Genomic DNA, 27,810 nt, shown 5'->3' with positions numbered 1-27,810 from the left:
TCATCCTTAGATCAAAATGCAATTACACCCATCTGTTCAGAATTACTTTTTGAAACTTTATGTACATTCTCTCCTAAAAAGCCAGAAAACAAAACAAACAAACAAAAAAAAGCCAGAAACCCCTGTTTTGCAGAGTTACAAAGCATTAACAAATTGACTGTCAAGTACCATAGAAATCTAAGAAAAGTACAAAGAGGTTTTAATCTTAATTAATGAGCTCTTAAAAGTAATTTTGTCCACTAAACTGGTATTATTCACATAAGACAAATTTTAATGGTCTTCCTGTTATAGAAGTTCCTGTCACAGCTGTTCATCTCCTTAAGCTCCCTGTAAAGCCTGTGCCAAGACCCAGACCCTCATTAAAAGGAAGCATATCTAATTGTTATCTACTTGTGTATGTTAAAAGGAGAAGGATAAAATCTGAGCAAGATTTAAAAAAAAAAAAAAAGGCAGAACCCAAGTTAACCCATAGAGGATGCTGGAGGACTTGAGCTGCCTTTCAAAAAATCAGTCTGAAATCAGTAAGAAACAGCACAAAACTGAGCAAGTTTATCCAGTTTCTCTCACACAGCTGGAGCATAACTGACATACATTCATCGCTCTACATTAAATATTGTTCATGCAGAGATAAAACAAGAATAGGCAAAGCTAAAATACAGATTTTTTTTTTTTTTTTTGTCTTAGCACTCATCACTGTCACAACCCTGGGCAGAAGGCAAGCTCCCAGCTGGACATGCAGGGATTCAGGGGAATGCTCTCCAAACCCAGACAGTCAATTCAAATTACTAAAACTGCTCTGAGACGGGTGCAGAGAAAAAGAGCCTGAGAGTTAATCAGAAAATACCCCCCTGGCCCAGCCGCGCTGGGAGCCAAATTTGAGATTGCAGCCTGGAGGGGGTGCTGAGGCAGCTATCTTAAAAGTAGATGCAATGAGATTTAGAAGATTAAGAAGCTACAGCAGCCGGGAAAATCCAAAAAGCCTTTTGTTGTTTGTTTGAAGGCAGGGACAGAGGAGAATCAGCACGTCATGAAAGGCGGAAGGAGCACCTCCACCCTGGAGACCAGCGCAGGTGTCCTCCAGGCAAGCTGGGCTTGCCCATCCCCACATCCCAGAGCCAGGGAAAAGGAAGGATGTTCTCTCTGCAGCTGAATCCACCCCGGAGCTCTCTATAAACACTCCCACATATCTGAGCGCTTACGGCAGCGCTCGCCCCACCCGGGGCTCTCGCACAGGATCGCTTTCATCCGTCACGTGGAAACCCAACACTGCTCCATCTCTCCTGGTCATAAAGTCCCTCTCAGAGTCACATACCCACTGAAACAACGGGAGCCGGGCCTGCCCTGGGGTGATGTTAAAAATAGGGAGCTCACAGAGTGAGAGCTGCCACTAAACACAGCGAAGGGAGAATCTGACACTGCTCTGGCTCCCACAGCTCCCTCCGGCTCCCAGTCCTGCACTGCCTTTGCTCCTGCTAACGAGGGAAGGAGAGAGAGGAGTCGCCCTCTAAAACAAGGCAGGTGCCTGGGAATGATACAAATTAGGGCTGTACGCTTGTCTTTGACAGCTCCTTCCCTGCTGTAGGAGAGGCAGGCAAGGTCCCTGCAGTGCTGCAGTCTGCAGAGGCATTTTTCTGCTGGGCAAAAGCTGTCAAAAAAAAATCTGGAGGAAGACTCAGGACTCTGGAGTGAGATCATGGCGGTCCCTGTGTTAAGCCCCAGAGCAAAAACTGGAGAAATGGCCCAAATAAGGTAATAACTGGTCCAGCAAGTCACAGCCCAAGGGGGCTGAGAATCAGGACAACAGCCACCCCAGGGTGCAGCAGCCCAGGGCCCAAGGCTGGTACAGAAAACCAACACACACGTCAGGGAGATCCTTATCACATGTCCCCAGCCGAGGGTGGAACCCTTGGGAGAAGCATCTCTGGGCAGGAATTGCAGGAACGGAGCCACACAAAACCTGGGACACTCCAGGAATGACAAACAGACACCCCAGGAAGGACAGAGAGGTGACAGCAAGGGACAGGCAAATCCAGACATGACACAGCCCTGCTGGGACAGCAGTGACAGTGTGGAAAGGCTGGAATCTTCATGCTCGACTGATGGGAATCCTGCTGACAGCCATGGGCAGCAGCAGGAGCAAGGGTTTTCTGGTGCTGCAGCACAGAAACACCCACCTGGACAACTACAACATCCCTACTCCTTCCTTTATGGATGAACTGCTGTGGCTGGTACCACAGGTAACCTATCTGCAACACAAGTCTGGACGCAACAGAGGTGAAAACGTAAACAAGTTGAAGGAAGAGACGGAGGAGCAAGAAAAGCAAATGCTGTTGTTGGGAAAGGAGAGGAGTTACAGCACGAAGGTGATCCCAGAGAGATCCCAGGTGCCACAGTCAATGAGCAAAAATACTCTCAAGGGCTTCTCACAGAAGGGAGAACTCGGTGCCCAGAGAGACACAAGACACAGAGCTGCAAGCAAAGATGGGAAAGCACGTCATTATTCTGTTTTAAGTACATTTGCCCCCGGGACACCATCCGAAACCATACCTCAGACTCCCCCTGGAGTAAAGGCGATCCCACTCCAGTCACAGATGCTCTGCCTTGAGACTGATCTTGAATCCAATCCCACCAAAGCCTCAACGAGTTATTCTACAAAAATCAAAGCACAGTTTCTGCTGCATTTCTCCATTTGCTGAAGTTCATTATACTTGCAAAAAATTAAATTAACAAATTGGCTGTTTCCAAACAAGCTGCGTTGCTTTCACAGCCCTGTCTGCACATGGGGAAACTTTTTCTTTGAAATTACAAAAATGGCTCAATGCTTTCCTCGACAACTTCCCGAGCTCCTCAGTACCCGAGGGTATTATTACTGATGCTAAAGGAGAGTGCAAAGTACAGATGAGAGACTCATCCCATCTGGTCTGGCTCTGGCCTCACAACAGAAATTCTCCTGGTGGAAGAGCCCACACGTGTAATACTTGGCAGAAAACTCAACTCTGATTTTGTTGTATAAACCTTTAATTTTTATTACGGTAAAAAGAGGAAGGGGAGAGAGGGCGGATTCCTGGGGAGTTTGTATGAATTTCAGGACCACCCACTTCCTGGGGGACAATCCTTAATTTTTTTGCATATGCACATGAGTACAGATTAGTCATTTAGCACACAAAGCTTATTTTTCTTTGCTGCACATCAGCCAATATGGTACATGCCAACTGCAGCAAGAACAGCAGATGAAAGCCACAGACACAGTGCTAAGCAACTTGTTCAGCAACGCTCACATTCGCATGTAAACAAGAGAGATGAGAGTTGGTTTCCCAAGGCCCTCGCCAGAGAGGAATACTGGGATAGTCTCACCCTGCTGCCCTGGGGTTTGCATGTACTCTCCATTCTGGGAAGCTGACATGTAATAATACACTGCCATTAGATTTCTCAAATCCCAGTGGAATAAGGGACCAGGGTTAAATAGAACATTACAAAAATCCTTAATGATTTCAGAAACCTGTAAGGCCTCGGAGACTCTGAAACTGCAGTTTTTGAGTGCAGAGGAGGAAATCAGCACAGGATCAGGGCCAAGAAAATGTGCTTATGCTTCTTGCAGCCCTGTGTGGCAGAAAGCCTTATTTTCCCTTCAAAGAGCTCACAACTGCAAAACACTCTTTTCCCTCCACGAAGTTACTAAATATCGTAACATTGGGGTTTTTTTACGGAAGTTTTTCACCCACAAGGATGCTACAGAATTTACAAGCTTCCCTTGCTAAGCCACACACACATGCAAGCGTCGTTGTCTCAGCTGCTGGAAAAAGAAATGAGCTCAAGGGAAATGGATAGCTCTTTAATGGCACACAGCATTCCCGCCGGATCCAGCTCCATCAGGCTCGCCAGCACAGCTCCAGGTTCCACCAGAGGAGCTGCCTGCTTTGGTGGAGGGAGAAGGAAGCATTCATTTCTGACAGAAAAATGCTACAGCCGATTAAAAAAAGCCAAGTGATGGAATACACAGGACTGGGCTTGTTCTCTCCAGCAAAACAGGCAAGAGGCATCGCAGCAACACATGAATGAAGAAGACGCAGCAACAGATTCGCACAATATTTGCTGTCACTCCTTACCTCCTTGAAACTCGCCTTGCTAGTCCTTCAAAGTTTTGTCTCATTAAATTCCCCGTCACTGTTCTGTTTTAAGAATGTCCTTGTTAGAACTAAAACACCTGTAAGCCTTCCCTGGGCACTCTTGCCTCTTCTTGGGAAAAAACACATGATCTTGGCACTCATTCGATCTAAAGTGACGGATGCTGCTGAAAAAAAAAGTACGAGAGAACTTCCCAGCTTCCTGCAACTCAAAATTCTACATCCCCATCTGTAAAAATATAGTAAAGAATAGCAAGAAAAGAACAAAAAAGCTAAGGCTGATTTCTTTCTGGTTATGTATTTATGGAATACTTGCTTTGGAACAATGGTGATCAACACTCTCGGTTTCTGTTGTGCTTTCCTGGATGTCCTTGAGTCAGCTGCAGGTACCCACATTAACCAGCTCTGCTCTAGAAATGAGCTGCCAGTTAATTGTGGCTGCACTGACAGCCAGGGAGTTCTGACATGTAAGACAGGTCCTACACACACGCACACACTGGCTTTTTGGAAGCTGACGCAGTTTTACTTTTGGCAACAGAATATTGCATTCATAAAAAAAACACAGATTTTTGGCTACCTGAACCCACGTTAAGGTAAAGTTTTGACCTTGAACTCCACGGCAGTGTCAACTCAAGTACCGAGTGTGCAGGACCAGAATCAGGCCAGAGACCCCAGCATGTGAAACAGCACAAGAACCCACAGCTAGAAATGGCAGGCAATTAGCATTTACATATTGAAGCCTCAAGACAATCCACCACTGGTGCGTCCCACCAAGTAGCAAACCGGGTGTGCTGCCCTCAGCCCCAGCTGAGGGGGTGTTCAGGCTCTGTCACACCACCTGCATGCCTCTGTCATGCCCGTCTAACTGCACTTTGAGTTTGTGGAGCTCCTCAATCTCCCGGTTGTGCCGCTCCGTTTTGTGCCGCACCAAGGAGCGGTAGAAGTGAATGGTGAAGACGACAAAAATCAGACCCACGGGGACCATGATGATGGTGGAGACCAGTGCTGACTGCCACCCCGCGTGGCTGCTGGGCTTCTCCACGTTGGTGGTCTCGTTCTTCAGGATGGAGCCCACAGGCAGGAATTTTATCCAGCACAGCAGCACGACCTCCGCGAGGAAAAGGAGGATTCCCAGGACGGTGGAGAAGCCCCAGGCCAGCTCGATGTAGGGGTGCATGCGCTCGTGGGGGGACTCGCTGATGGAGTTCAGGTTGTGGATGTTGCTCACTGCCTCCACGTTGGGCAGAATGCAGGTGCTGATGAGGAGGGCAAAGAGATGAACTGCCACGAGCACTGTCGTGCAGGCACTGAAGGCGATCAGCAGCATCTGGGGGTACTTGTACTGCACCTCCAGCTGCACCTCCACCATGGCAACCTGGAACCAAGGAACAGAGAGCTCGTCAACAGCTGCCGGCTTTCCCTCCTTTCAAGGCTTCCATCCAGGAAAGCATCTTTATCCAGGAAGAACACCTAAGGTCAAGTACACGCTCAAGCGCTCTCTGGGACGGCAGCCGGGATGGATCACTGCTGTTCCTCACACAGCCTGTGCCTCGGCCTCTGTGAGGCTCGGGAACACGTTCCTGCGCCGTTGGTTTCTAACATAACACGTCTCTCCCTGCAGCCACGGGCCACACGAGCTGCATCAATCCCGAGGCGCAGCAGAAGGGACTCATTAGACGGCACGTGGGGTGGGGAGGCGGCTGACAGCCTGTGAGCCCCCCCGCCCCTCACACCTTCTCCTTCCTCCCCTCACTCCCGGCTGCAGCGCAGGAAGTTTCGACTCCGGGCGTGTAAAGAAAAGCAAAACCCAAGCAGCTCCTCTGGCCAGTGGCCAGCGAGGTTTCACTGCCTCCCCATGGGAAGCACACAAGCTACTCCGCAGTTTGAGTCAGCCCCTAGTTAAAATAGCTGCCTTCTATTCTCAGAACAGTTTACGTTTGGTTTTATTACAAATATGCCCAGATACAAGTTATTTATATCCTCGAATTTCTCCCTTGAGGGTTAATAACTTACTGATACACTCAGCAGTAGTGGACAGCTACTGGCTTATGGGTGTGCTCAGCAGCTCAGAGAGGAGTCTCCTTCCCAAAACAAGAGCAGGTCTCTAAAGCTATTTTTAATTTTATCAAATAAAGCTTAAGAAGCAGAATATGTGCAAGAGAGCAGGAGGCCCTTCTGAGATCAGAACTGGAGTACTAGTACAGGCCTGTTAACTGGTTTAGCATAGGAATTGTTACAATTACTTAACCTACCTATGAAGTAAACCAGTACTTCTCTGTGGTAGCATCCCTGAAAGGACTGCACAAACCTTTTTCGCTAAGAGAAGCCACAAAAGCAGTGGACAAGACTATCAAACATTCCCCTCTAGCAGCTGGCTTGGATCTGCAGCTGCACTTCATGATTTGCAGAGACATTAACTCTCCTGGCAGCAAGCAAAACCTCTGGTGATCCCAGGGGACCTGCTGCTCTGGCATGGCACAGCCACGTGGAAAGAAGCCACACTGGGGTTCCTGACTCAGGGCAGTGCCTCTCAAGACCATCATGACAAGGCAAAGTCTGAACAAGCAGCTCAATTCTGGGACACTGAAGGATTTTGCAGAACTGACTCATGATTACTTTATCCAGACTTCACAAGAGACACCCCTTGAGCAGCCATTTCAGGCTCTGTATAATCACCTGCACCGCTCACTCTGGCATTACTTGTTAATAATATTATTTAGGCACTGGAAGATTAGGGGTCCGCCCATGTTCTCCCTGTTGGAAGCCCTAAAAAGGATTAAAGGGGATGGAAGCCAGCTGGCATGACTACTGCCTTACCTGCATTTACTCTGAAACCATCAGCAGCCTGAATGAGGGGATCACAGTCAACTCTGAACACATTTAGCAGCAACCAAGACGTAAGACGTGGCAAATGGTCTACAAGCCCAGATTTATACCTTCAGCAGCTACTTAGGATTTTAGAGACTTGAAAAATATTGTGACAATTCTTGGATATGCCTAGCATTTTGTCCTGATTATGAACATGTGGAGAGTTTACTTCGTTTGTTTGTTTGTTTTTATAGGTTCCTGTTTGCAGTTTACAGTAGTTCTTGCTGTACAGCAAAGAAAATATTAACACAGGATTGGCCTTCTATCTATTGCAAGGTTAATTTAATTAAAACACATTTCACATGGCCTTGTGCATGTTCTCTTTGCAGTTCTCCTTATATTGATTCGAGAGGGAGCGGATCAGACCTATTCTCCAAGTACAATGAATTTGTACAGCGCTGTGGTTGCCAGTCACACCCCATCAGCCAGGAAAAGCTGCAGGTATATTGTTCATTAGTGGGTGCTGTAATAGCCAGAGACGTGGTATTCAGCCAGCTGAATGGGAATTGTACCTGCATGTTCAGTTTATAGCTTTATATTAAAGCTGAAAGCCTGGCTCATGTCAACATATCAATTTCTGCTTGTTATCCTCCACATGAGCAGTGCTTTTCAGCTAATTGGATGTTTCCTCCCAGACTAACCTACTCCCTAGGGCTGGCTTCAGCTGTGCAATGTGATGAATTTTTAACACTGACTGATGGCTCAGTAAGAGGTATTTCAAGGGAAAACATCAACAATCCAGATAGGGCAGCAAGGCAGAAAACCAGTTCATTTAACCCAAACAAGTGCTGAGAAGGTGAGTGAGCCCTGATTGCTTTACCCTGCACAGACTGTCATGTCATTCCCTGACCGAGATAAGAGAAAGAGGACAAGCTGACATAACCCACTTAAAAATCATTAAATATGCTGCCTAGCCTGTAAAACTATTAATATGTCATGTTTGATACAATTATACTCTTCCCTGCAACAGCCCCCTTTATTTTAAGCTCATCTCAGAAGCCACTTTGCAAGGCTGAGCACTGTGCCAAGCCATGGAATATTTCAGCACAGGCTTAATTTTAAGCTTGAGAATCACCCCACTGAACTCCAGGCTTACAGGACCGAGTGCTCAGAACATTTTAGAATTAAACTGCAATTAAACTACATGAAATGATGGTGGGGTTTAGACCAGTATAGCCCCGATTATCCACAACAAAAATTATACTCATCTTGAAAAATTCAGACCAGGACAGATAATAACAGGCAAAAGGATGACAAATGGCTTAACATAAACCATGACACATTCACACAGATGGTTTGGCAGCCTGTAAAAATCACTCCAGTAGATCTGTTAGGGTTTTTGTTTTGTCTTTTTTTTTAATCAAATACATATCCTGTAGCAACTGGACAAGTATTGAGAAGATAGATTAGCAGTAATAGCTCTTATTTCCATCAGGAAAATTATTAAGGAGGTCTCCTAAGCTCCCTCTAAATTTCCTTTATCTGCAGCCTTCTCAGGGCGAATGCAGTCATCCTACAACCCATCTCCAAGCAGACCTGGCACTAGAATGACCCACATCCTCCTGACCTGCCCAGCTCTCTGCCAGAAATACCAGAGATGGTAACGAGGAAGGTCTGCATTATTCTGCAGCCTGTCCAGAAGGAGTTGGATCAGAGCCATCGCCTGTTGATTAAATATCCATCAGCTCGCAATAATTTTCAGCCAATATGGAACTGGCTCGAATCAAACACACCGACAGGGAAGTAAATAAAGCAATAGCCAAGCCCTGAATGACATTTGTTTACATAGTTAAATGCACTCAAGGCTTCAGGGAAACTATTTCGTAGAATCACAGAATCGTTTAGCTTGGAAAAGACCGTCAAGATCACCGAGTCCAACCATTCCCCCAGCACTGCCAAGTCCACCACTAAACCATGTCCCTGAGTGCCACGTCTACACACATTTATCTCAAAATAACTTCTCTTCTTTCATCAATAGCCAAATAGGTGCTCTTAATAGAGTAAACATCCTTGTACTAAATACCTGCATGCCAAATTACCAGGGGAGAACCAACCCAATAGGAACAAATACCTCAGCTTTCACAGGAAGGTCCAATTAGCTGGGAAAAAGCTTGCTAATAAAAAGAATTCCTTACTGCAAGAGATTTTATGTCTTACTGATTTCAGGTGTAGCTCTTGTATGTTAGGCTGATGGTCATAATTAACACTGCTTAGCTCTGTGTGTTTATAGGACTTGCATTTTAAACAGTTTAAAGAGAACACAAAACCAGTGGTTAACTCTGTGTGTTTGCCAAGGACTTCCAGCAACTTTCTGCTGCGTGAGTTGAGAAGGCATGCTTTGTTTTCAGTGCCCTGCAGTGTGGGTGGGCTGCAAGCCCCTGAGTCCAGGGATGCCAGCGACAGCACAGCCCAGCACAGACACCTCGTGGGACCACGCTGGTAGACCAGCCCACACCACCACAAAATGTTAATGTAATAACCATGTTAAAGAGAATGGTCACAAATGACTAACAAGGAACTCCAGAGGCCCACAGGGCAAGCACATGAGAGGCTTTTTAGAGTGAGGAAACTGAGTGAAAGGAGTCTACAGGAGAGCACCCAGCTTTCTCAAAAGAGGGGACCTTCTGCCCTTGCAGCACACAAGTTTGGTTATAAACCAATGAAGACTTTGTGAAAAGCATCTCTTGCACACAGACAGAGAGTGGAGAGGAATCAACCCCCCCCCAAGCACCCTTTCCCCATCCAGCCTGCTCCCACTGAACGCCCCACCTGCACCTTTCCAGCTTCACTTTGGGTGACCAACTCTGTCATCCCAGACTGCTGAAATGTTACGGATGATTCATGGTCTGGGGGACTAGGGGAAGAAAAAGCAGCGGAAACAGCTAAAATAAAACAAGAAAGGCTATCTGGAAAGATCTGTCTTCTCCCCACAGCTTCTGAGCTGCAGGATGCAACATCCTCACATCGCGTCCCACGCACCAGGCACTGCCCTCTGCCCCTCTGCTGACAGACCTCAGGAACAACCAGACCTGCCCATTTCCTGAGCAGAAAACCTCCCCCAAACTGGTTTCAATTCTCACTCCCAGTAAGCAAGCAACAGAGGGGAGATGAAGGGGCTCAACACTGACACAGCAGAGCTGTGTTTTGTTAACACCACAGCCTGAACGCTGGACCAAACTGTCTCAGTCTTGTTTATTTGCTTACTCCTCACATGGTTTTGACCTATGCAAATACCTTCCAGATAACACCCAAGTGCAGCACAGTGGAAAGCAAGCACCAGGGATTACTTCTAAAAGGCAGCACTGACAAAAATATACCGGGTTTGGCTCCCTTCAGGCTACAGAGCCCTCTGACATGAGGTCTGAGCTCAGGGCCTCTTCTCACACCTCAGCGTATAACACGATCTCCCTGATCGTGCTTCGCAAACTTCTCTTTGGCAGACTGCGACCCAACCTCCACCTTATTTTAGACACCGTGACCTGAGAAAACACACACAGAAATTAAAATAATGTTCAGGACCACAGCAACCACAGGGGCCTGGGGGAACTCCACACCCACGAGCAACCTCACCCATGGGCAACCTCACCCATAAGGGCAGCAAGGGATGAACGGCCTCAGGGCCAAAGGAGAGCTCAGGTCCTGGATTGTTTAGCATTGCTGGTGGAACACTTGCAGGTAGGGGATTAGTATTTTTAAAGAGCTGGGAGCGTGTGGGTTGTCTTAGCTCATGTATCAGTGCTGCCTTGAGAGAGCCAGCCTCAAACTTCGCAGCAGCAGCCTCTTCAGGAAACAACAGTATGTCCTGCTTCTTCCCAGGAGGAAAACACCGATTAACAGATGATTTTAGAGAGCCAAAACCTTCGTGATTCAGAAAGCTATAAAACACACCTACCATGGCAAATCCAGAGAGCAGAGCAGAGGTTCTGCTGGAAGCTTTCAGTTTGGCTCGGCTCAGGTACAACTTTCTCCAGGAAAGGGCTTGAACAGAGTGGTGGTTCGAGGTGACCAATTCCAGGTAGCTGCGCCGGACCCAGTCCCGGTAATCCATGCCCTTCGTGCCAGGCTCAGAGCAGCAAGCAGGGGTGGAGGGATCCACCGGGACATTTAATTCAGAACTCATGGTGAGAGAAACGCTGAGGGAATAAAACAGTCACGTTCAGGCAGACAGGATGAGCATCAGCTAGCGGAAAAGCTACGGTGGAACAAAGTTGCCCTTGGTCGGTGGGAAATGATGGACCAAACGCCAACACACTTGCAAGGCACAGAACTGAGAAATGACGGTCCCTGATTGCCAAAAATGGCCAAAGGAACTAGGAAAGATTATACAGATAAACTCAGAAACTACTCCAGCAGGAATTCAGGAAGGCTGCACAGCATCTTTTCATTTCAGAGCTGGCACCTCGACTTTGCCCTCTAGTTCCTCCTTGCTAATAAAAGAATTGTTTTACAGATGACATTTTGGCAGTAGGGCCCCCATCTTATAATTTCGTTTTGAGCTGACAGTTCATTTCCCAGTGCATCATGGACTGGCTCCAAATGCATCTCCTTAGAGAACCAAAGTGACACCAGTTCAGGGAGTCACTTTTTGCTCCATCTTTGGAAACCAATTTTTCTCAGTTAAACCATTGCTCCTCATGGCTCATTTCACATCGGTACAGTTTTCTTTCCCAGCCTCACCCAAAAGACACACAGCTCACTGCTGTGTAGGATTAACAAATGAACTTCCCAAGCTTTTGCAGTGGGAAGTTCAATTTCCTGAACTGCTCCACACTCCATTTATCAGCCATATCTGACTGAGAATCCTGTTCCCTTAATTCTACCAGTGGCTTTGAGCACGAGGGAAGGAAAAGACAATTCCAAGGGGAAAAGCGAGCTGCTTCCAGGAAATTTCATCATCTTCAGATTCAAGAGATTACACTGAGAGATATATGAAAGGAACAAGACTATTTCAGGTGGTGAATGCAACAGAGGCAAGTGTGGGGTCCAAACCACCCTCCTGGTGATGACCAGGCTGCTGCCAAATGGCTCTGGTGATCCCTGTACCATCCACAGACACAGGGCAGGATCCATGGAATGTTTTGAACAAAAAATTCTCAACCCTGGCAAACATCTGAAACTAGATGTTTAACTCAGCCTTCCAAAGAATGGAAGCTAAGATCTTCCAGTTAATCCCCGCTCTCACAACTCCGCCATTGACACTAGAGCTGCACCTTCTGGCCATAAAATACCCATCAGCTCCTAGCAGGAGGAGATGCCTGCTCAGAATCACACCTGGTGTGGTACTAATTAGTCCCAGCACCACACCTCAAGGTCACAGGCTCCTTTCTGCTCACTCCCACACCCCCCCCAGGTCTCCACACGCAGGGGACACATGGGGACAGCTAATAAAGCCATCGCTGCTGTGAGATTTGAAGAAGTGGCAAAGATCAAAAGGACATCAACTGCCCAGAGCTCTGAATGCTGTCACTAAAAGTGAACAAAGCTGTTTCAGGCACAATAACAAAGATTACACTGCAGCAGCAAACAAAGCGTTGCAGGTCACAAGACTGTCCCTCCTGAACACAGGGGGGCTTTCAAGTTCCAGCCCCCTCAGACATCATAAGGATGGCAGCAAGAGCACAACATCATTCCAGAGCAGTTTTTGACAAAGCCACCATTACATGGAGAACTCCAGGATGGCTCCTGACCTGCCCAGGAGTTTTCAAAATATTAAAAAAAAAAAGGCATAAAATAATATTCACACAACAATAAAAACAAGAAGACAATAAGAGGGACAAACCTTCCTGCTTGCTCTGTGTTTCAAGAAAAGGCAAGAATCACCTATTTCAGAGAAGAAGAAAAAGGCCTTCTGGGAGGATCAGAGGCAGAAGCAGTCTGTGAGCAGCAAAATCATGAAGCTGTTTCCTGTGACAACATCCTGTGTGGATTTTGCAATGTATAGCATGGAGGGAATTTACAGACTTTGTCCCCAGCTGGTACAGTAATGGCCTCTAGTCTGCCATTTGTTTTGACAAAATACGCAGGAACTTTTTATGTAGGAAGCTTTGACCCCTGGGACAAATTCCACTGAAAAGACAAATGAATTCAGAGGTTGCAGAGAGAGGGCAAGAGCACCCAATCACATCTGCTTCTTTCATTAGAAAAATAAGCTAAAAATACCACAAGGATGAATTTTCACTCTGGAGCAGCTCAAGAGATGTTCTCAAATAAGTAAACAACTTTAGAATAAAAATCCATAAACACAAACGTAGCCCAAACAAGCAGTACCAGGATGGCAAACTCACCTGGCTGGCTATGGACATGGAGGAACTGGGTGGTGGGCTCCAGGGGCTGAAACACAACAAAAGCAGCATTTTTCATGCACTGTATCTGAAGCAGTTTTACTCTGGAAATACTTTTCAGACAGTTATCGGCATCCGGGCAGGGTTATTCTGAAGATTTCATGTTTCTGCCTTGCACAGTTAAAGGTTTAGCACACTTGCTCTTACAGAAATAACTGTCCTACAGGGTTTCACTGCACATGGCTGCCGAGTTTTGGATGGAGAATGAGGACTTCCCCGGGAGACCTCTTCCTCTGCCAGCTCTGGCAAAGTCCATCCCAGCTGCATCTTCACTCGCTTCTATTGCACCACCAACGCATCTTTCCCCACTTCATCTCACACTGGTTAAAGATGGAAAGCTCTCTAACATTGCTCCCTCACACTGATCTCGTTACCCTGCCCCAGGGAAAGCCTCTGCCATGCCTCACATCTCCGTGCCCCGCTGCAAGCACACGAGCTGGGATTTCTCCACAGCAGAGAACGAAGCCGATGCCAACAGGGCAAGATATGCAGATCTGTCTCAGCAGCACTGGCAGCTTCCCTGCCTGGTTTTGGGATGCTGGCCCCCTCCTCGGACCCAGATTTCTGCCCCACACCCCCAGACTGGTCAGTGAGTTTGTACCAAAGCTTTTCTTCCCTGTGTAACATTATCCAGCCCCCCGCAGGCCATGGCTAAGCCAAACCCCAGGCCCTGCTACTCCTCTTCCAAGAGCTCAGGCCTTCTTTGCTGCGGGGAACCCCTTTCTATGTCCCCTTCTGGCTCGGGGCCTCCCAGAAGCACCCCTGGGGTGTCACAGCACCCAGGCAGGGTGTGAACACCCCAGAGCTGTGACCTCCCTTAGAGCAGCAGCGGATCACCTCCCAAGAGGGATGTGATCCCTCACCCCATCACCACAGCTGGGATCCCACTCCCAGGGCACTGCCCGAGCAGGGGATTTCTCCTCCTCTTTCACAGCCACCCTCAACACACCTGGGCAGGATGTAAGGGAGGATCCCCCCTCCAACAGCACTCTCGGACAGGGGATCCCCAGGCCAGGATAAGACCCACTCACAGGCAGAACCTTTCCCTCCACAGCAACCCGGACAGATCCTTCCTAGGCAGAACGCGACCTCCTGCCACTAGCTCTATATCTGGCATCCCAAGGCTCCCCCACATCTCCTCAGGCAGGATGGGACCCAGTCCCTCGACCGCCTTTTCCAACAGCACCCTGGGCCAGCGGATCCCCGATGCCTCAGGCTGGAGGTGTCTCCCCACAGCACCCCCGGCGAGAGGATTCCTGTCCGGACACATTCCCGGGGCGCCAGCCTGCCCTCTGCATCCCAAGGGACCTGCAGTGCACCGCCGGGCAGGACGGGACCCCATTCCCTCTCAGCCCCACCGCCCCGGGCAGGGGACAGCCCCCAGCGGAGCAGGATGAGGCGCGTTCCCACCTCCACCATCCCGAGCCAGGGATTCTCCCTGCGCGGGCAGGACGAGACGCGTGCCATCCCCACCACCTCGCGCAAGGGAATCCCCATCCAGGCAGGGTAAGACCAACTTCCCCGGGCAAGATGAGACCCCCTCCCCCCCTTCTCCCGGTGGGCAGGGCACGCTCCCACCTCCGCACCCCAAACACGGAGGGGATGTCCCCACTATCCACAGAGTGCGGGGCCCGCTGGGGGGGGAGCCCCCACCCCGGGGCGGGATGCGGGGGCGGGCCGTGGCTCACCGCGCTGCTGTCCAGGGGCCGGGCCGGGAGCCCCGGGATCGCGGGCGGGAGAGCCGGAGCTGGAGCCGGAGCCGGGATCGGGATCGGGAGCCGGACCTGGAGCCGCCTCCGCCGCTGCCACGGCAACGCCGGGCACGGGCCACGTGACCCGCAGGAAACGAGGCGGGTGCGCCGCCACGCCCCCACACGTGACCGCGCTCTGATTGGGCTGCGGCTCTGCCAGACCACGCCCCCCTTGGCGGCAGGGGCGGGGCCTGGGGGCGACCCCCGCCCGCGACCCCACCGCGACCCCGTGGATTTTGGGGGTCCTGCGATACCGGGGACGTACTCAGTGATCAGAGAGGGAAGGCAGACCCCGGCACTCGCAGCCGGGTGGGATCCCGGGGGTCGCAGCCCCTCAAGGCGCATCTGGCAGGGAAAAAAACCCCAAAAAAAACAACAAAAAAAACCCCCAAAACAGCTCTGCGGATTCCTGAAATCACGGTCGGACTGAAAAATCCCCCACTAGTGACGGTGGTGGCGGGTCTGGGGCTGGCGTTGTCTCTAAGTCTTGGCACAGAGAAGGTATTGGTGCAATGGGATGCAAATGTGCTTTTATTACAGTTGTTAATTACACAGCAAAAAGTCGCCACTTACATAAGACAAAAGGCAGCGCTGCTCTGCCTCCGCCGGGCTGCAACCTCCTCCGGTGCCCTGGAATCCCGGCTGCTATCTCCCTGCACTCCTCCTCTATTGACTCAGCAGGAAATCCTGTATAAACCCATCAAAAGGACAGGGACAGCCTTATGGGAAAGAGAGGGAGTTCCTTCCCTGGAAACGAGATAAAGAAAATGCCGACAGGCAGCACAATGGGTCAGCTTTATCACAGGGTAATCCCATCATTCTGAATTCCCTTCTGCCCGGGGGGAGGGAAGAGACAGGAAAACACTTCCCAAAAACCTAATAAAGAGACAGATACATTTTTTTTTATCCCGAGTGTGCTTTTCACCTCTGCGATCAGGAGCACCTCTGCTAGGTTTTAGCACTAAGCCCGCTGTCGCTCGGGGTCTCACGAGTAGAATTGGAACAGAGCAAACTTTAACCCCTGAAGATTAGTCTCCATGAGGGAAAGGAGAGGGACTCTTCTAGAAAAGAATCCAGAAAGAGAGTTTAACATAAGCAGGTTAAACTCCCGGGCAGTTTTAAGCCTTTAAATTATTACTGCTTTGTCAGGGCCCTATTTGCAACAGGAAGTAGTTGTAGAGTTGTTCCTCGATTTACTACACACGGGAGTACTTCCCTTTTTCTACTCTGTGGATGACGTTTTCCCAGTTTTGAGGTCACAGAGTACCTGCATTTTGCCTTAACAAAGAAACATCCCTCGGAACCTCCCTTTGAAGTGCTTTGTATTCTCAACGAGCTCGTACTGCTGGGAACAACCACAACACGGCAGAGTATTTTTTGGAATTCACAGCAACACCTACCAAATACAGCTCCTACTGCTACACTGAGCCACCCCAGCCAGACAGACCGTGAGGCAGATCCCACCTTCACCAACATGTTCTCTTTGCTGTTTATGGATTTCACCTACAAACTCGGCATTCCTGCAAAATGGAGAGCATGAATAATTCAGCATGGGTAAGGATGGCATCTTAAGGAGGCAGGATGAGGCCACATAAACCTGTATTTGTTCAATCACCAACATCTGCTCTACTTAATGCAGAACAGGACTTAGCTCAAAGGCCTGACAAGCTTAGAGGCAGAACATCTTTATTTGTGAGGCTCTCAGTTCTTCTCTGTCCATAAAAAACACTGTATTTTTATGGCTTATCCCACAGTATCCACAGGGTTTGCCTGCCCTAAGGGGGATTCACATGAAGCAGTGCTCATAACTCATCTCTCCATAGGGAAAATGCCAGGTGCAGAACATCCATCCTGCACCAGAAGTGCTCAGGAATGAAACATTGCCACAACCTGCCTCTGGGGAGACTGAGCAGAAAACAGTTCCATGCGGATCTCTAACTGGGAGGGGGGACAGCTGGGATATGGACCTTGCAGGTCAAAAGTTATTCAGCTCTAAAGTCTTTGGGTATGTACAGGGGAACTAAACACAAACATCACTTGCACTTGATCACATCTGCTTCCCAGCCACCACAGTAACACCACTGAGAAGCCATTACATAAAGCCAGCTCAGACAAAATGCAGGATTTCTGGCAGCACTGCTCAACAAAGGATAAATCTAAAAAGAGATCCTCCCTTTTTACTGTTTTTGCTTAAAAAAATTTGGCATTAACCAAGGCTTGAGAAGAAGTAGCACCACATTCTGGATGCAAGGCTCTGGGATGAGCACGTCTGAAAGCCAGCAGGCACTTCTAATTAAAGATACACTGAAAAGACAACAATCAAAGTTACAAGTAAACCCACCACTGCATATGCTTTTCATTTAAGCACCAGTAAGTAAATGTATATATAGATGTTATCATTCCTCCTGGGGAATCCAAAGTGCAAAGCAGAGAGCTCAAGCAGAGAGAAAGGCAGGTGTCATTACATGAAGCTGTAACACAAGCAGAATTATTCCATTCCAAGCCTTTCTGCCACAGGACCTGGAGGCTTTACAGACATAATCTTTGGGAAAATACATTGTTCCAATCCAAAAGCAAAAACTAAGTGGCATGCAGCTAACACCTTTTCCATAGTTTCACGTGTGCCAAATCACTTGATCTCTTTCTCCTTTTCTGCAGCCCTGCAAGCATCTCTTTATTTTACTGAAATCCTCTTAAAAAAAAAAAAAAATAGAAGACAGAACAATCCAACACATCCCTTTTATTAATTTAAAAAACATGGAAGAAAAGCAATAGGGAAAAGTTTTAGCAATAAAAAAGGGATCCCGATTAAAAATCTATAGAACTTGTCTAGCAACATAAAGTGATTTCTTTGGGTTAGAGGTGACCCCATACAAAACCCCAAATTCAGAACACTCACAGTGCAGGAGAGTCTGGCTACAGACCACTTTTCTACTTCAGGTTGAACTCTTCCCTTAGATTCATGTATCCCACTGCTACCAGCTCCGCCATAAGTAGAATACGTAGCCTTCACAGTTATATTTTCCTTAAATGGTAATGGATATGTTTTAGCTTTCAGACAGAAAAACACTCTGGGCCACGTTAGAAAGAACTCCAGGGTCACAGAGACTTATGGCTGACTCTTTAGAGCAAACTTAGAGCAGACTGCACAGCAGTTATACAAGCAATTAAGAAAAAAATCTCTTATTTGGCATTTCTCTATCATTATCTCTCGGGCCTGTGACGTGAAGGCCATGCCCCGTTAAGCAGATGTAACGTACGGCCAATGGGTTCTGCTTGGCTGAGATGAAAGGCTTTCATGCTCCTGGATATAAAGCAATGAACAGTGTTTCCAGCTGTCCCTGAAAGGCCTCATCCTCTTCCCATCACAAAACTTGGCTCTTCAGCGTCATCTTCCTTCTCTTCCTCCTCCTTGCTGTCCTCTTCGTCATCCTCGCTGCTGCCTCGCTCTTGGGATTGATCAGGTTCTACAAACACAAACAGGGTGAATCCGTAAGGTGTTCCCACCTGTCTTCCTTCTCAAGTATTTCACAACAAAACAGTCCCAGCTGCTAAGGAAATGTGTATTATTAGGTCATGCTAATTAGCACGGGTGGATAACATATTCCCCTGTGTCTTCCTTGTTAAATATCTCACAACTAAGTAGTCCCAGATATTCAGGAAACATGTATCAGGTTATGTTCATTCCACCGAGAGACAGGGAGCTCGGAATATCAAATTCCCCCTTGGAGAAATATTCCCTTACCTCTAGTGTTACCAAGTCCACCTCCTATAGAACATTATCTCTTCAAACAGAGGTAGTCAAACACCGGGGATGATGGATTACCCCATTCCCAACCTCTGCAGGTTGGCATGAACTTTCAAGGATCACAGAGTACTGTTACAGAGCACTGGGAAGCCACGAACAAGACTGAGTATATTCCTACACCTATCCAAGGACAGACAAACTCCACAGGGTGCCATCAACTTTTACAGACTGTTTGCTATACTGCAAGTCCAGGAACCCACTAAGATGTGCCTAAGGTTAACAAGGGTCACAGAAAACTCATGAGGCCTGCTAATAGAAAACACTTAATAGAAATTAAATAACCAATCATGAAAATGAGATACAGGATCAAGTGGGACCCGAATCTGATTTTTTCTGCTCTTTACAGTTCCTCAGGCCCAGTCAAGCTCATGTCCTGACCAGTTACACGTTGGATTTAGGATCAGTGATCTGATGCCACCGCGTGGTGAAGTTCTGAACTTTCATTTCGTCTTAGGGGTTTGTACAATAATACAACTTTAACAGCTGACCTGATTCACTGCCAACCCTTATTGTGAGTGTATTTACTACAACAAAGGTGAAAGATGGCAATTCAGAGGTTTCATTCATCTATTCAAAAAGGAAGATAAATGCTTTCCTACTACACACAACAAATGCACTTCACTTAATTTGGGAAAACTCAGATCTGAACCGGGGCACACAAAACTAGAAAAAGAAAAGGCTGTTCTGAGTAGAGAATAGAGATGGCTATCAGGGGCTTCTGTCTCTACTGGTATTATTATCATTGTTATTACTACTACTATTATTATTATTTTACATAGAGAACCACAAACTGTAAAGAGTTAAACATGTAATAAAGACAGGGGAGTTTGGATTCTGTCTTTCAGGAACTTGTGTCAAACAAAACCACTCCAGCCCCACAACTGGTACACAGCAGTGCCAGTCCCTGATCCAGCTCTCCTCTCTCCCAGCCACTCCCTAAAGGGATGGGTATTCTGTTTTGTTCACTCGAAATGAACAAAACTATGTTGACTCATACTTAAATCCTCCTCCTAGTTACAAGTGATAAATGAGTAGCTTAAAAAAAAACCCCAACAGAACAAAAACAAAACACCCAAAAAACCTACTCTGCTACATTCACTTGCTGTCACAAGTAAAATTAACCTAACAAGTAATTTGTCCTCCCGTGTTTACATGGGAGGCTGGCAGTGGTTCAGCTGAAACAGATCCAACTCTGAAAAGCAAAGCAGAATTAAGGTAGAACTGTCAGACAAGTCACTGTTCCAGCAGAATTACCAGCAACTGCTGTAACTTTAAGAATTACTGCAGTTAGTGAGCTAATCCACAAAGGACAACTATTTGAAAGAGTAAGCTAAAATAAACTCACTGAAAAGAAGCAACAATACGCAAAAGTTTGAGCAAACAGTTACACTGACACGGCTGAACATTAATTTTCAAGACTGCAGGAGGACAGAGGCAGTCAGGTTTCCCATGTTTATTTCTATGCAAATAAAATAGTTGTGTGGAACAGATGGCACCAAGGTGGCTCAATTTCTTACGCACACAATCGTTTCTTGCTGCCCAAGCTGTGCATTTTTTTCCACCTGTTTTCTCCATAAGCATTCAAAATATACATAAAAAAAAAAAAAGCACAGCCTTGAACAATACTGCCTTTTTGAGCAGATGATGTTCTAAATCTGCAGTTTGTTAGAATAGCTGGGGCAAAACATCCACAAACAACCAAATCGGATTCCAATGTTTGCTGTCCAAAATTTCCCCTAATAAAGGGAAAATATTCACAAACAGCCAAGTTATTTGTAAGATTAAATCTCAACATAGATGGCTTTCAAAGAGGATTTTGAAACATTAGCTAAAATAACAAGCTTAAGGCTCAGGCTTCAATCCACGTATTGAGAATGCTTGGGGTGGGAGGGTGGAAAAAACCCTTCTAGGCTTCAATTAGGGAACTGAGTCTTGAGGAAAGAAAAACAAATTTCACTGACCTTTTTCCTGCTTCTTTTGTTCAAGTTTATTTTTCTTAGCTTGCAGCTTCTTCTCTTTTAACTTCTGGCTGTAAAGCAAAGGAAAAGAACCCGTGACAAATCCTATACTGTGAAGCTTCTGAACGTTCATACACTGATAAAGGACATATTGGAAAAGCTGATTTCCGAAGTTGAATTTAAATTTGGCCTTAACTGAAAATTCAGCAAGAGCAAACTTAGCACATGATCAACAGAAACTTTTCTCAGTTGATTTTAGTCTAATGGATCTTTTAAGTCTTCCATGATGCCACTGCAACCCAAACTGTATGATACACAAGAATCTAAAAGAACACTGATGGAACAAAAATGAAACTGCCCCCATATTTTAGCTACCTAGCCCAATGAACAAAAAGAGAAAATGGTGTTAAAACCCAGACTGCTGTAACTGAACACTGGGGGGGAAATACCACCAGTAATATATACTTTAACTGAAAAAAAAAATTAAAAAAAAAAAAAAATAGTGCAGTATGCTTTGACCTTCCTCTTTGGCTGTACTTCCTCGGGATATTGGGTCCTTGGAATAACACTAGCAGTAAGAGGGAAATGCTGTTCATAAAACCCAGTTTTGTTTGCCCAGAAAAGGCAATCAGGCAAGTTAATGTCAGACACAGGCAGAGCAGCCTAGGATTTATGTTCCTCTCTCACCACCATAAGCGAATTCTCTTGAAAGAGAGAGCCAAGTACTGTTAGGTCAGGACAGAAGAGAAGGGTGGTGAGGGAAATTAGAGGGGCTCCTACAGAGCAAAGCCACTTGGGTCCTGCACCATTAGACCATAGAAGGGGGACAAGGAGGTGTTAGTGTTTAGGCAGCATCTGCTGTTGGAACAGTTGTTCTCCCTCTCAGCCAGGGAAGAGGCAGCAGGCCAGATCTGACTTGGTGGCCATCTGTTGGACCACATGAAATTAAACTAAGATGGCAACAGTGTTTGTGTTGAGCACTTTTGTGTTAACGTGGCAGTGAGTCACTTTGCACAGGCCCTTCCACAGCAGCTCTCAGCCACAGGATGCAAAGCAGCGAGGGAGAGGCTGCTCAGGGTCAGACACTGTGAAAGAGCCGGGCCGTGATATTCTGCTATTTCTGAAACACGTGGTGGATAAAGAGAGTGGGATTTAAATTCCTGTATCACTGCACTACGATGTTCAGGCTGCTTCTTGAGACCATCAATCTTGTAATTGTTTCATTGTGTCTAGAATTTAGGAGCAAGATGGATTTAATATTTTTTAGTATTTTCATTTAACTTACTAGACTTGATCTGCAGGCAGAAGTGGCCTATCCACTAAGCAGCACCCAGTTTTGCACTGAAGCTGCTTGGTATCAGACGATTCAGATGTTAATTTAAGCCAGATATAAACACAAACCTTTCCTGACACTGTTACAACAAATATGCAGTGAGGCACGATGCAGTCAAGACCACGGAGTCAGCAAAAGCAGCTCAACCAGTCCCGAGTTATCCTGCCAGTGATGGCACGGAGAAGAAACCACGCCAGCAAAGCCTGTCAGGTTTACAGCTACCTTAAAAAACCAAACAATGACACTGACAAATTTAATTTCCACAACCAGACTTGCCAGCTGATAGATGCAGACACAGAATGACAGCGTTCATCCAAAGCATGCAGCTACAGATGAGGCACAAGGGTGTGAGGGTTTCCATGTCAAGCCTCCTGGGAAAAATCTGCCCTTACCGCTTCCTTCTGCGTTTTGCTGTTTGCTCTTCTGCAATCATCTTATTCCTCTCCAGTTTCTTCTGGAATTCCTCATCTAGTCTTTGCTGTAATTGATCACATGTCATACTTTGGTCACAATCTAAATTAAAATATTTCTTTTAAAAGTCATGTCCTTTTAGGGAGAAATCTTTTAGCAAAATACAGAAGGGAGCTCTGCCAGATTTTGTCTGGTTTCTTTATACAAAGCCATGTCCTAGGGATGACTGCTGTACAGACAGCACTTTTAACCTGCAGCCTGAGCCAAACACTGAAACCTTCTGAGGGAGGAATCCTGACCAGAACAGGTGAGGAAGGTTGGGCTTCTGCCTTAATGAATGTGTCGGTAAAAACAAGTGAATAATTGGAGACATAAACATTAACATATGGATCAAAGGACTCAGCCAAGAGAGAGTATAACAATAATGTTCTCTGAGAGGCCATTCTACTCGACCACGACTTAAAAAAACATCTGAACTCCATGCACAGGTGCTTGCCTTGATTCTGTCTGTGCAAGACAGTGATAATAAAAGGGATTCCTAGGTTTTAAAGCATTTTCAAGCCAACCTGAGAACACACACACTCACGTGTCTTACTGTGTGCTAGGACTCCAGGGAACACAGGAGATGGAGCATGTCTGACACAAAGCACCAAATGTTTCAGTACTGACACAGACGCCACGTATCACACACTCCTACAGACTCCTCTGACAAGGGGTGGCTCAGAATGGGATTATTTGTACATGACTTTCAAAGAAAACACAGATTTGCAGTGAACACCGAATATTCGGGGGTGAGGGGAACTATAAAGAGTTGTGCTGACCTTCTCAGCCATGGCATCCATGAAATCTTGCCTCTGGTACTCTCGCCGCCGGAGATGCCGGTACACGTGGAACTCCCCGCTCCCGGCTCCAGCACTGGAACCTGCAGCGAAGAACAGGCAAGTCTGCTAGGAAAGAACGTGTGTAGATTCTCCCAAATAACTACAGCTAGATGCTGAGGGATGGGACACATGAAAGGGCACTGTCAGTCGAAAATCTACCAACGACACGCAGAGCGTGTCACTGTTTTATATAAGCTAAAATTGCTCACAGACAAAACTCAAAGAGAGCTGCAAACCCACCCACTTATGGGTCACTGCAGGTCCTACTGGTTGATTACTCCCCCTGGAGAGCCCAGTCTTAGCTGCACATCAAGACAGGCAAAGAACCAGACATCAAATATACTCCCCGTTCTCTTACAGGCAGAGGTGAGCTGAAACATCCTACTGGGGCTGCTTCTGACTGATTTTCAGCATCTCACACAAAAAATAAAGGTCAACAGAAAGGAGATAAACCCCATCATATTGTACTTTCCCACGCAAGACAGATACCACTGACAGTTTCTGACTGTTTCTTCACAGATGAAATGCCCACAGCTCTCTCTTCCTGGCATCAGCCTGCATGTTGAAGTCTCACAGGAGCTTTCAACATCACTCTCCGTGCTCTTCCTCTGTCTGCTGAGCCATTTCTTAAGGCAAAGCACAGGAATACAAGCCTCAAAAAAGACACTTAATTAAAACACAGCAGCTGGGTCTTCAACAGGGGTGCTCTTGAATACCAGCAGAATCCCAGCATGTCAGGTGCTCCCAGAAAAACAAGACAGTTTGACTCAAGCACACAGCAAAGCTATTTGAAAAAGCCACGAGGGAGTTCCAATAAGCAGAAGAGTTTATTCCAAAGTGTATAAAAACTTCAGTGCAAGATCAGTTATTCTGAGGTAAGAACAAGTCAACCTCTACGAAGGATGAAGGTCCCAGAGAAAGACAGAACTTCTACATGCAGACACAGTTTATACCACAACTACTATATTTAATCCCTGCAGGTAAAAGTAAAGTATAAGCAGGGTATTTGGGCCAGGTTCCTCGCACAGCTGCCAGCTCCCTGCCTGACCACACACAACCATACCTGCTGCACGTGCCTGAGATCCAGGCTCAAAGCAGCCAGAAGGGCTTCATAATTGTAAGCTTCCAGAGCACTCTCAAATCAGCGGGAAAGACAGATTTACTTATCATCATTTACTTGTCATCACCAGAGCAGCAGCTTATTGCACTGCAGGCAGCCCACGTGCTGCAGTGCCACGGGCTCTGTTCACTTTGCATCCTGACTACCGGCAGAAAAGCGGGACCCGAGAACCAAATAAAACTCGAAAATGCAACTCTCAAAGCACATTTCACACCTCTTTCCTCCAGCAAAATGAGCAACAGAAAAACCATCTCTGTCCTCCCCTGTTAAGCACTTTTCTGAGTTAAATGTGGCTGACCCTGGGGGTATCTGAAGAACAGAATCTTTACCCATCACATCTCTAACGAACTCCGGGGGAGGCCGCGGTGCCCATTCGTTCAGTTTTTCGGGGATTGGTACAGTCTTTTCCTGCAAGAACAAACCAACCAGCCATCAGTATCTTCTAGGAGCAAAGTCTGCAATTTTAACACATTGCTGAAAGGCAGGACATGTCTGACAACAGCCTCTTCCATCAGCTGACAGATCTCAGAAGGAGCACAGCTGCAGCCATTTCTTCACGCACAGGGAGCAGGAGCAGGCAGAAGAGGAGAATCAGAAGGGATCCTCTCTGTCCCTCACATTCAGGCCTGCAGGTCAACAAACCCCGGGAGGATTAGCAGTGTCTGTGCTTCTTTTCGGTATGGGAACCAGGTGGAAGCATGTCAGCACCTCCAAGCACTCGCGGGAGCTGAGTCTGCTCCCACTACCAGTAGTCTGGGAAGTGATGAAAGGCATTTGTGCACCTTCCATGCCAGATCTAGAGGACAGGGAAGAGCAGGGGAGGGAGAACACATGGTGCAAGGTCAGAGGAAGAACGCGGTACAGGGACATCTCAGCTGCTCCAGAACACACAGGGCAGGGGTGAGAGTCTCCTCCTGGCAAGCACCTCCTTGGGAAAGGATTGAAGCACCCAGTTAGAAGAACTGGGGTCATTAAAAGCAGTGGGAAGAGCAAAGACCAGCGGGCAGAGAGCACTGAGGAGCCAGTCCTCCCCCTGGGTCCCCAGAAAAGGGTCTCTCCCCTTAACAGCACCCCAGAAAAGTCCCTCTCCCAACATGACAACCCAGTGTGTGGGGCGGGTGTCAGTCCCTCTCCCCTCGAGGACCCAAACAGGAGGAAAGGGCGGGGGATATCGATCTGTCTCCCCTCATGGAACCGGGAAGAAGGAAGGGAGAGGGGGGTCGGCCCCTCTCTCCTCACAGACCCCAGGGCGGGCGTGCCGGTCCCTCTCCCCTCACGCACCCTGGAGGTGCACTGTGGGGTCCCGGTGTCCCCCTCCCCTCACGGACCCTGGGGGTGGAGGGATCTCATTGTCCCTCCTTTCCCCCCTCTCCCGCCCCCGGTCCCGCCGCCCTCACCGGGTTCCTCATGAGGCGCTCGAGGCGGAGGCGCTGCTCCTCGGCCGCGCTGCGGGGGATGACGAGCGGCTGCGGCTCCTTGCGGGGCCGGGGCGGCCGCGGGGCCGAGGGCGCCGCCATGTTCCAGCCTTGGCCGTGCCCCGCCCCCCGTGACGTCACGGCGCGCGACGCTCCCCCGCCCCGTCATGGCGGGTCTGGCTGAGGGCCCGGGAGGGGCGGGGGCGCCGTGAGGGGAGTTCGGAGCCCTCCCCGCGAATAGCAATAGAGTCACAGAATCACTGAATCGGTTAGGCTGCAATACATGGAGCCCGACCTGTGGCCGAACACCAAGCTGCCAACCACACCAGAGCACCGAGTGCCATGTCCAGTCCTTTCCTTACACACCACCAGGGGCGTTGACTTCACCACGTCCCTTGCTCCAAGCCCCACCCAACCTGGTCTTGGACACTTCCAGGGACTGGCCAGCCATAGCTTGTCTGGGCAGCCTGTTCCAGTGCCTCACTACCTTCACAGGGAGTAATTTCTTCTCAGCATCCCACCTAACCCTGCCCTCTGTCAGTTTAAAGCCATTCCCCCTTGTCCTGTCACTACATGTCCTTGTAAAAAGTCCCTCTCCATCTTTCTTGTTGACTCCCTTCAGGTACTGTGCAAGGCCACAATTGGGTCACCCTGAAGCCTTCCCTTTTGCAGGCTGAACAACCCCAAGTCTCTCAGCCTTTCCTCACAGGAGGAATCGTCCTCTAATCATCTTGGTGGCCTCGCCTGGACTCGCTCCAACAGGTCCAAGTCTCATGTTCAGGTGGAACTGCTTGTGCTCCAGTCTCTGCCTGCTGCCTCTCATTCTACTGCTCGGCACCACTGAGAAACATCCGGCTTCATCCTCTGACCCCTCCTTCAGATACTCATGTACACAGATATACACGTTGTTCCCTGCGTCACTTCTCCCATGTCCCAGCTGTGGCTGTGCATCTTTCTCCCTGTGAAGCTGCGTTTGCTGAGCTCTGATTTCCTCTGTCACCCCAAGCACGTTCTCCAGGCTGCAGCGAGTTCAGTCTGTCCCCAACAGGACCCATTAGCGAGGCAGCTCTGTCATCTGCCACACTCCATCCAGGCTCTGGGCTCAGCTGAGCCCCGAGGAGGGTGAAAATTCAGCGTGCTTTTCACCGGCACCCTCAGCCCTGCCAAATCCTTTCCCCGTGACGGTGTAAGCGATACGGGACTTCCCAGTGCCTCGGTGGCAGGCTGCCTGCACCATCTGTTCGTGTCACTTTGGTAATTAACCAGCGCTGCCCGTGGGCTTTGTCTGCTGACAGTGATGAACGGCAGTGCCATTCCCCACGGCATGGCCTTGCCGGGCACTGGGGGATGTGGAGACACGGGCAGGTAGCAGAAAGGGGATGCTGCACTATCTGCATCCTTATTCACTTCTGGGCTTTGCAGGAGCAGTGCTTGGACGAGCTGAGGGGTTGTAAACTCCAATCCACGCTTGACTGACGGGGCTGGGGGAAGCCACGAGTGGGGAAGAGGAGCTGGAGCTGGCTGTGATCAGGTTCCTCTGCAAGCCAAATTTCTTTTCAAGTCGCTGTGGCCCTACAGAAATGGCATGGCATGTGCTCGGGCTGTGTGTGCGTCAGAGAATTAGCTACTAAAGGTCAGCTGCAATGGAAGAGGGGCATAAACCTTTGTGTAGTTTATGGAGATAAGCTGGAGCCGAGAAGTTGGGCTCTGGGTTTCAGACAGCTTCGTGCTGTGCATGTGGAGAGGGTGACAGAAAGGGGAACAGAGACGTTGGGAATGGCTTTTTCTGAGATTTATAGT

General features: G+C 48.1%; 3 protein-coding genes across 3 annotated transcripts in view; all 3 read right to left on the bottom strand.

The window, feature by feature from the left end:
- Positions 1–678: 678 nt before the first annotated feature.
- Positions 679–14,958, bottom strand: ORAI2 (ORAI calcium release-activated calcium modulator 2). The gene is made up of 3 exons (XM_027882118.1): positions 13,277–14,958; positions 10,885–11,125; positions 679–5,499 (listed from the first exon to the last, which is right to left on the bottom strand). The coding sequence occupies exons 2-3, from the start codon at positions 11,110–11,112 to the stop codon at positions 4,954–4,956; spliced, it is 774 nt and encodes a 257-aa protein (XP_027737919.1). The 5' UTR covers positions 11,113–11,125; positions 13,277–14,958; the 3' UTR covers positions 679–4,953.
- Positions 14,959–16,755: 1,797 nt separating this feature from the next.
- On the bottom strand, positions 16,756–26,135 carry PRKRIP1 (PRKR interacting protein 1). The gene is made up of 6 exons (XM_027882119.1): positions 25,993–26,135; positions 24,925–25,003; positions 23,416–23,516; positions 22,576–22,661; positions 20,854–20,921; positions 16,756–18,551 (listed from the first exon to the last, which is right to left on the bottom strand). The coding sequence occupies exons 1-6, from the start codon at positions 26,110–26,112 to the stop codon at positions 18,436–18,438; spliced, it is 570 nt and encodes a 189-aa protein (XP_027737920.1). The 5' UTR covers positions 26,113–26,135; the 3' UTR covers positions 16,756–18,435.
- Positions 24,073–27,810, bottom strand: part of SH2B2 (SH2B adaptor protein 2) — a 30,329-nt gene continuing 26,591 nt past the window's right edge. The window contains exon 11 of the mRNA XM_027882112.1: positions 24,073–24,083. The gene's annotated coding sequence lies outside the window, so the exon portion shown is untranslated. The remainder of the gene's footprint in view (positions 24,084–27,810) is intronic.

This window comes from Empidonax traillii, unplaced genomic scaffold, assembly GCF_003031625.1.
Source record: "Empidonax traillii isolate 1590-97213 ecotype Southwest subspecies unplaced genomic scaffold, ASM303162v1 scaffold101:size1699134, whole genome shotgun sequence".
Lineage (NCBI taxonomy): Eukaryota > Metazoa > Chordata > Aves > Passeriformes > Tyrannidae > Empidonax > Empidonax traillii.
This window is presented reverse-complemented; position numbering and strand designations above follow the sequence as displayed.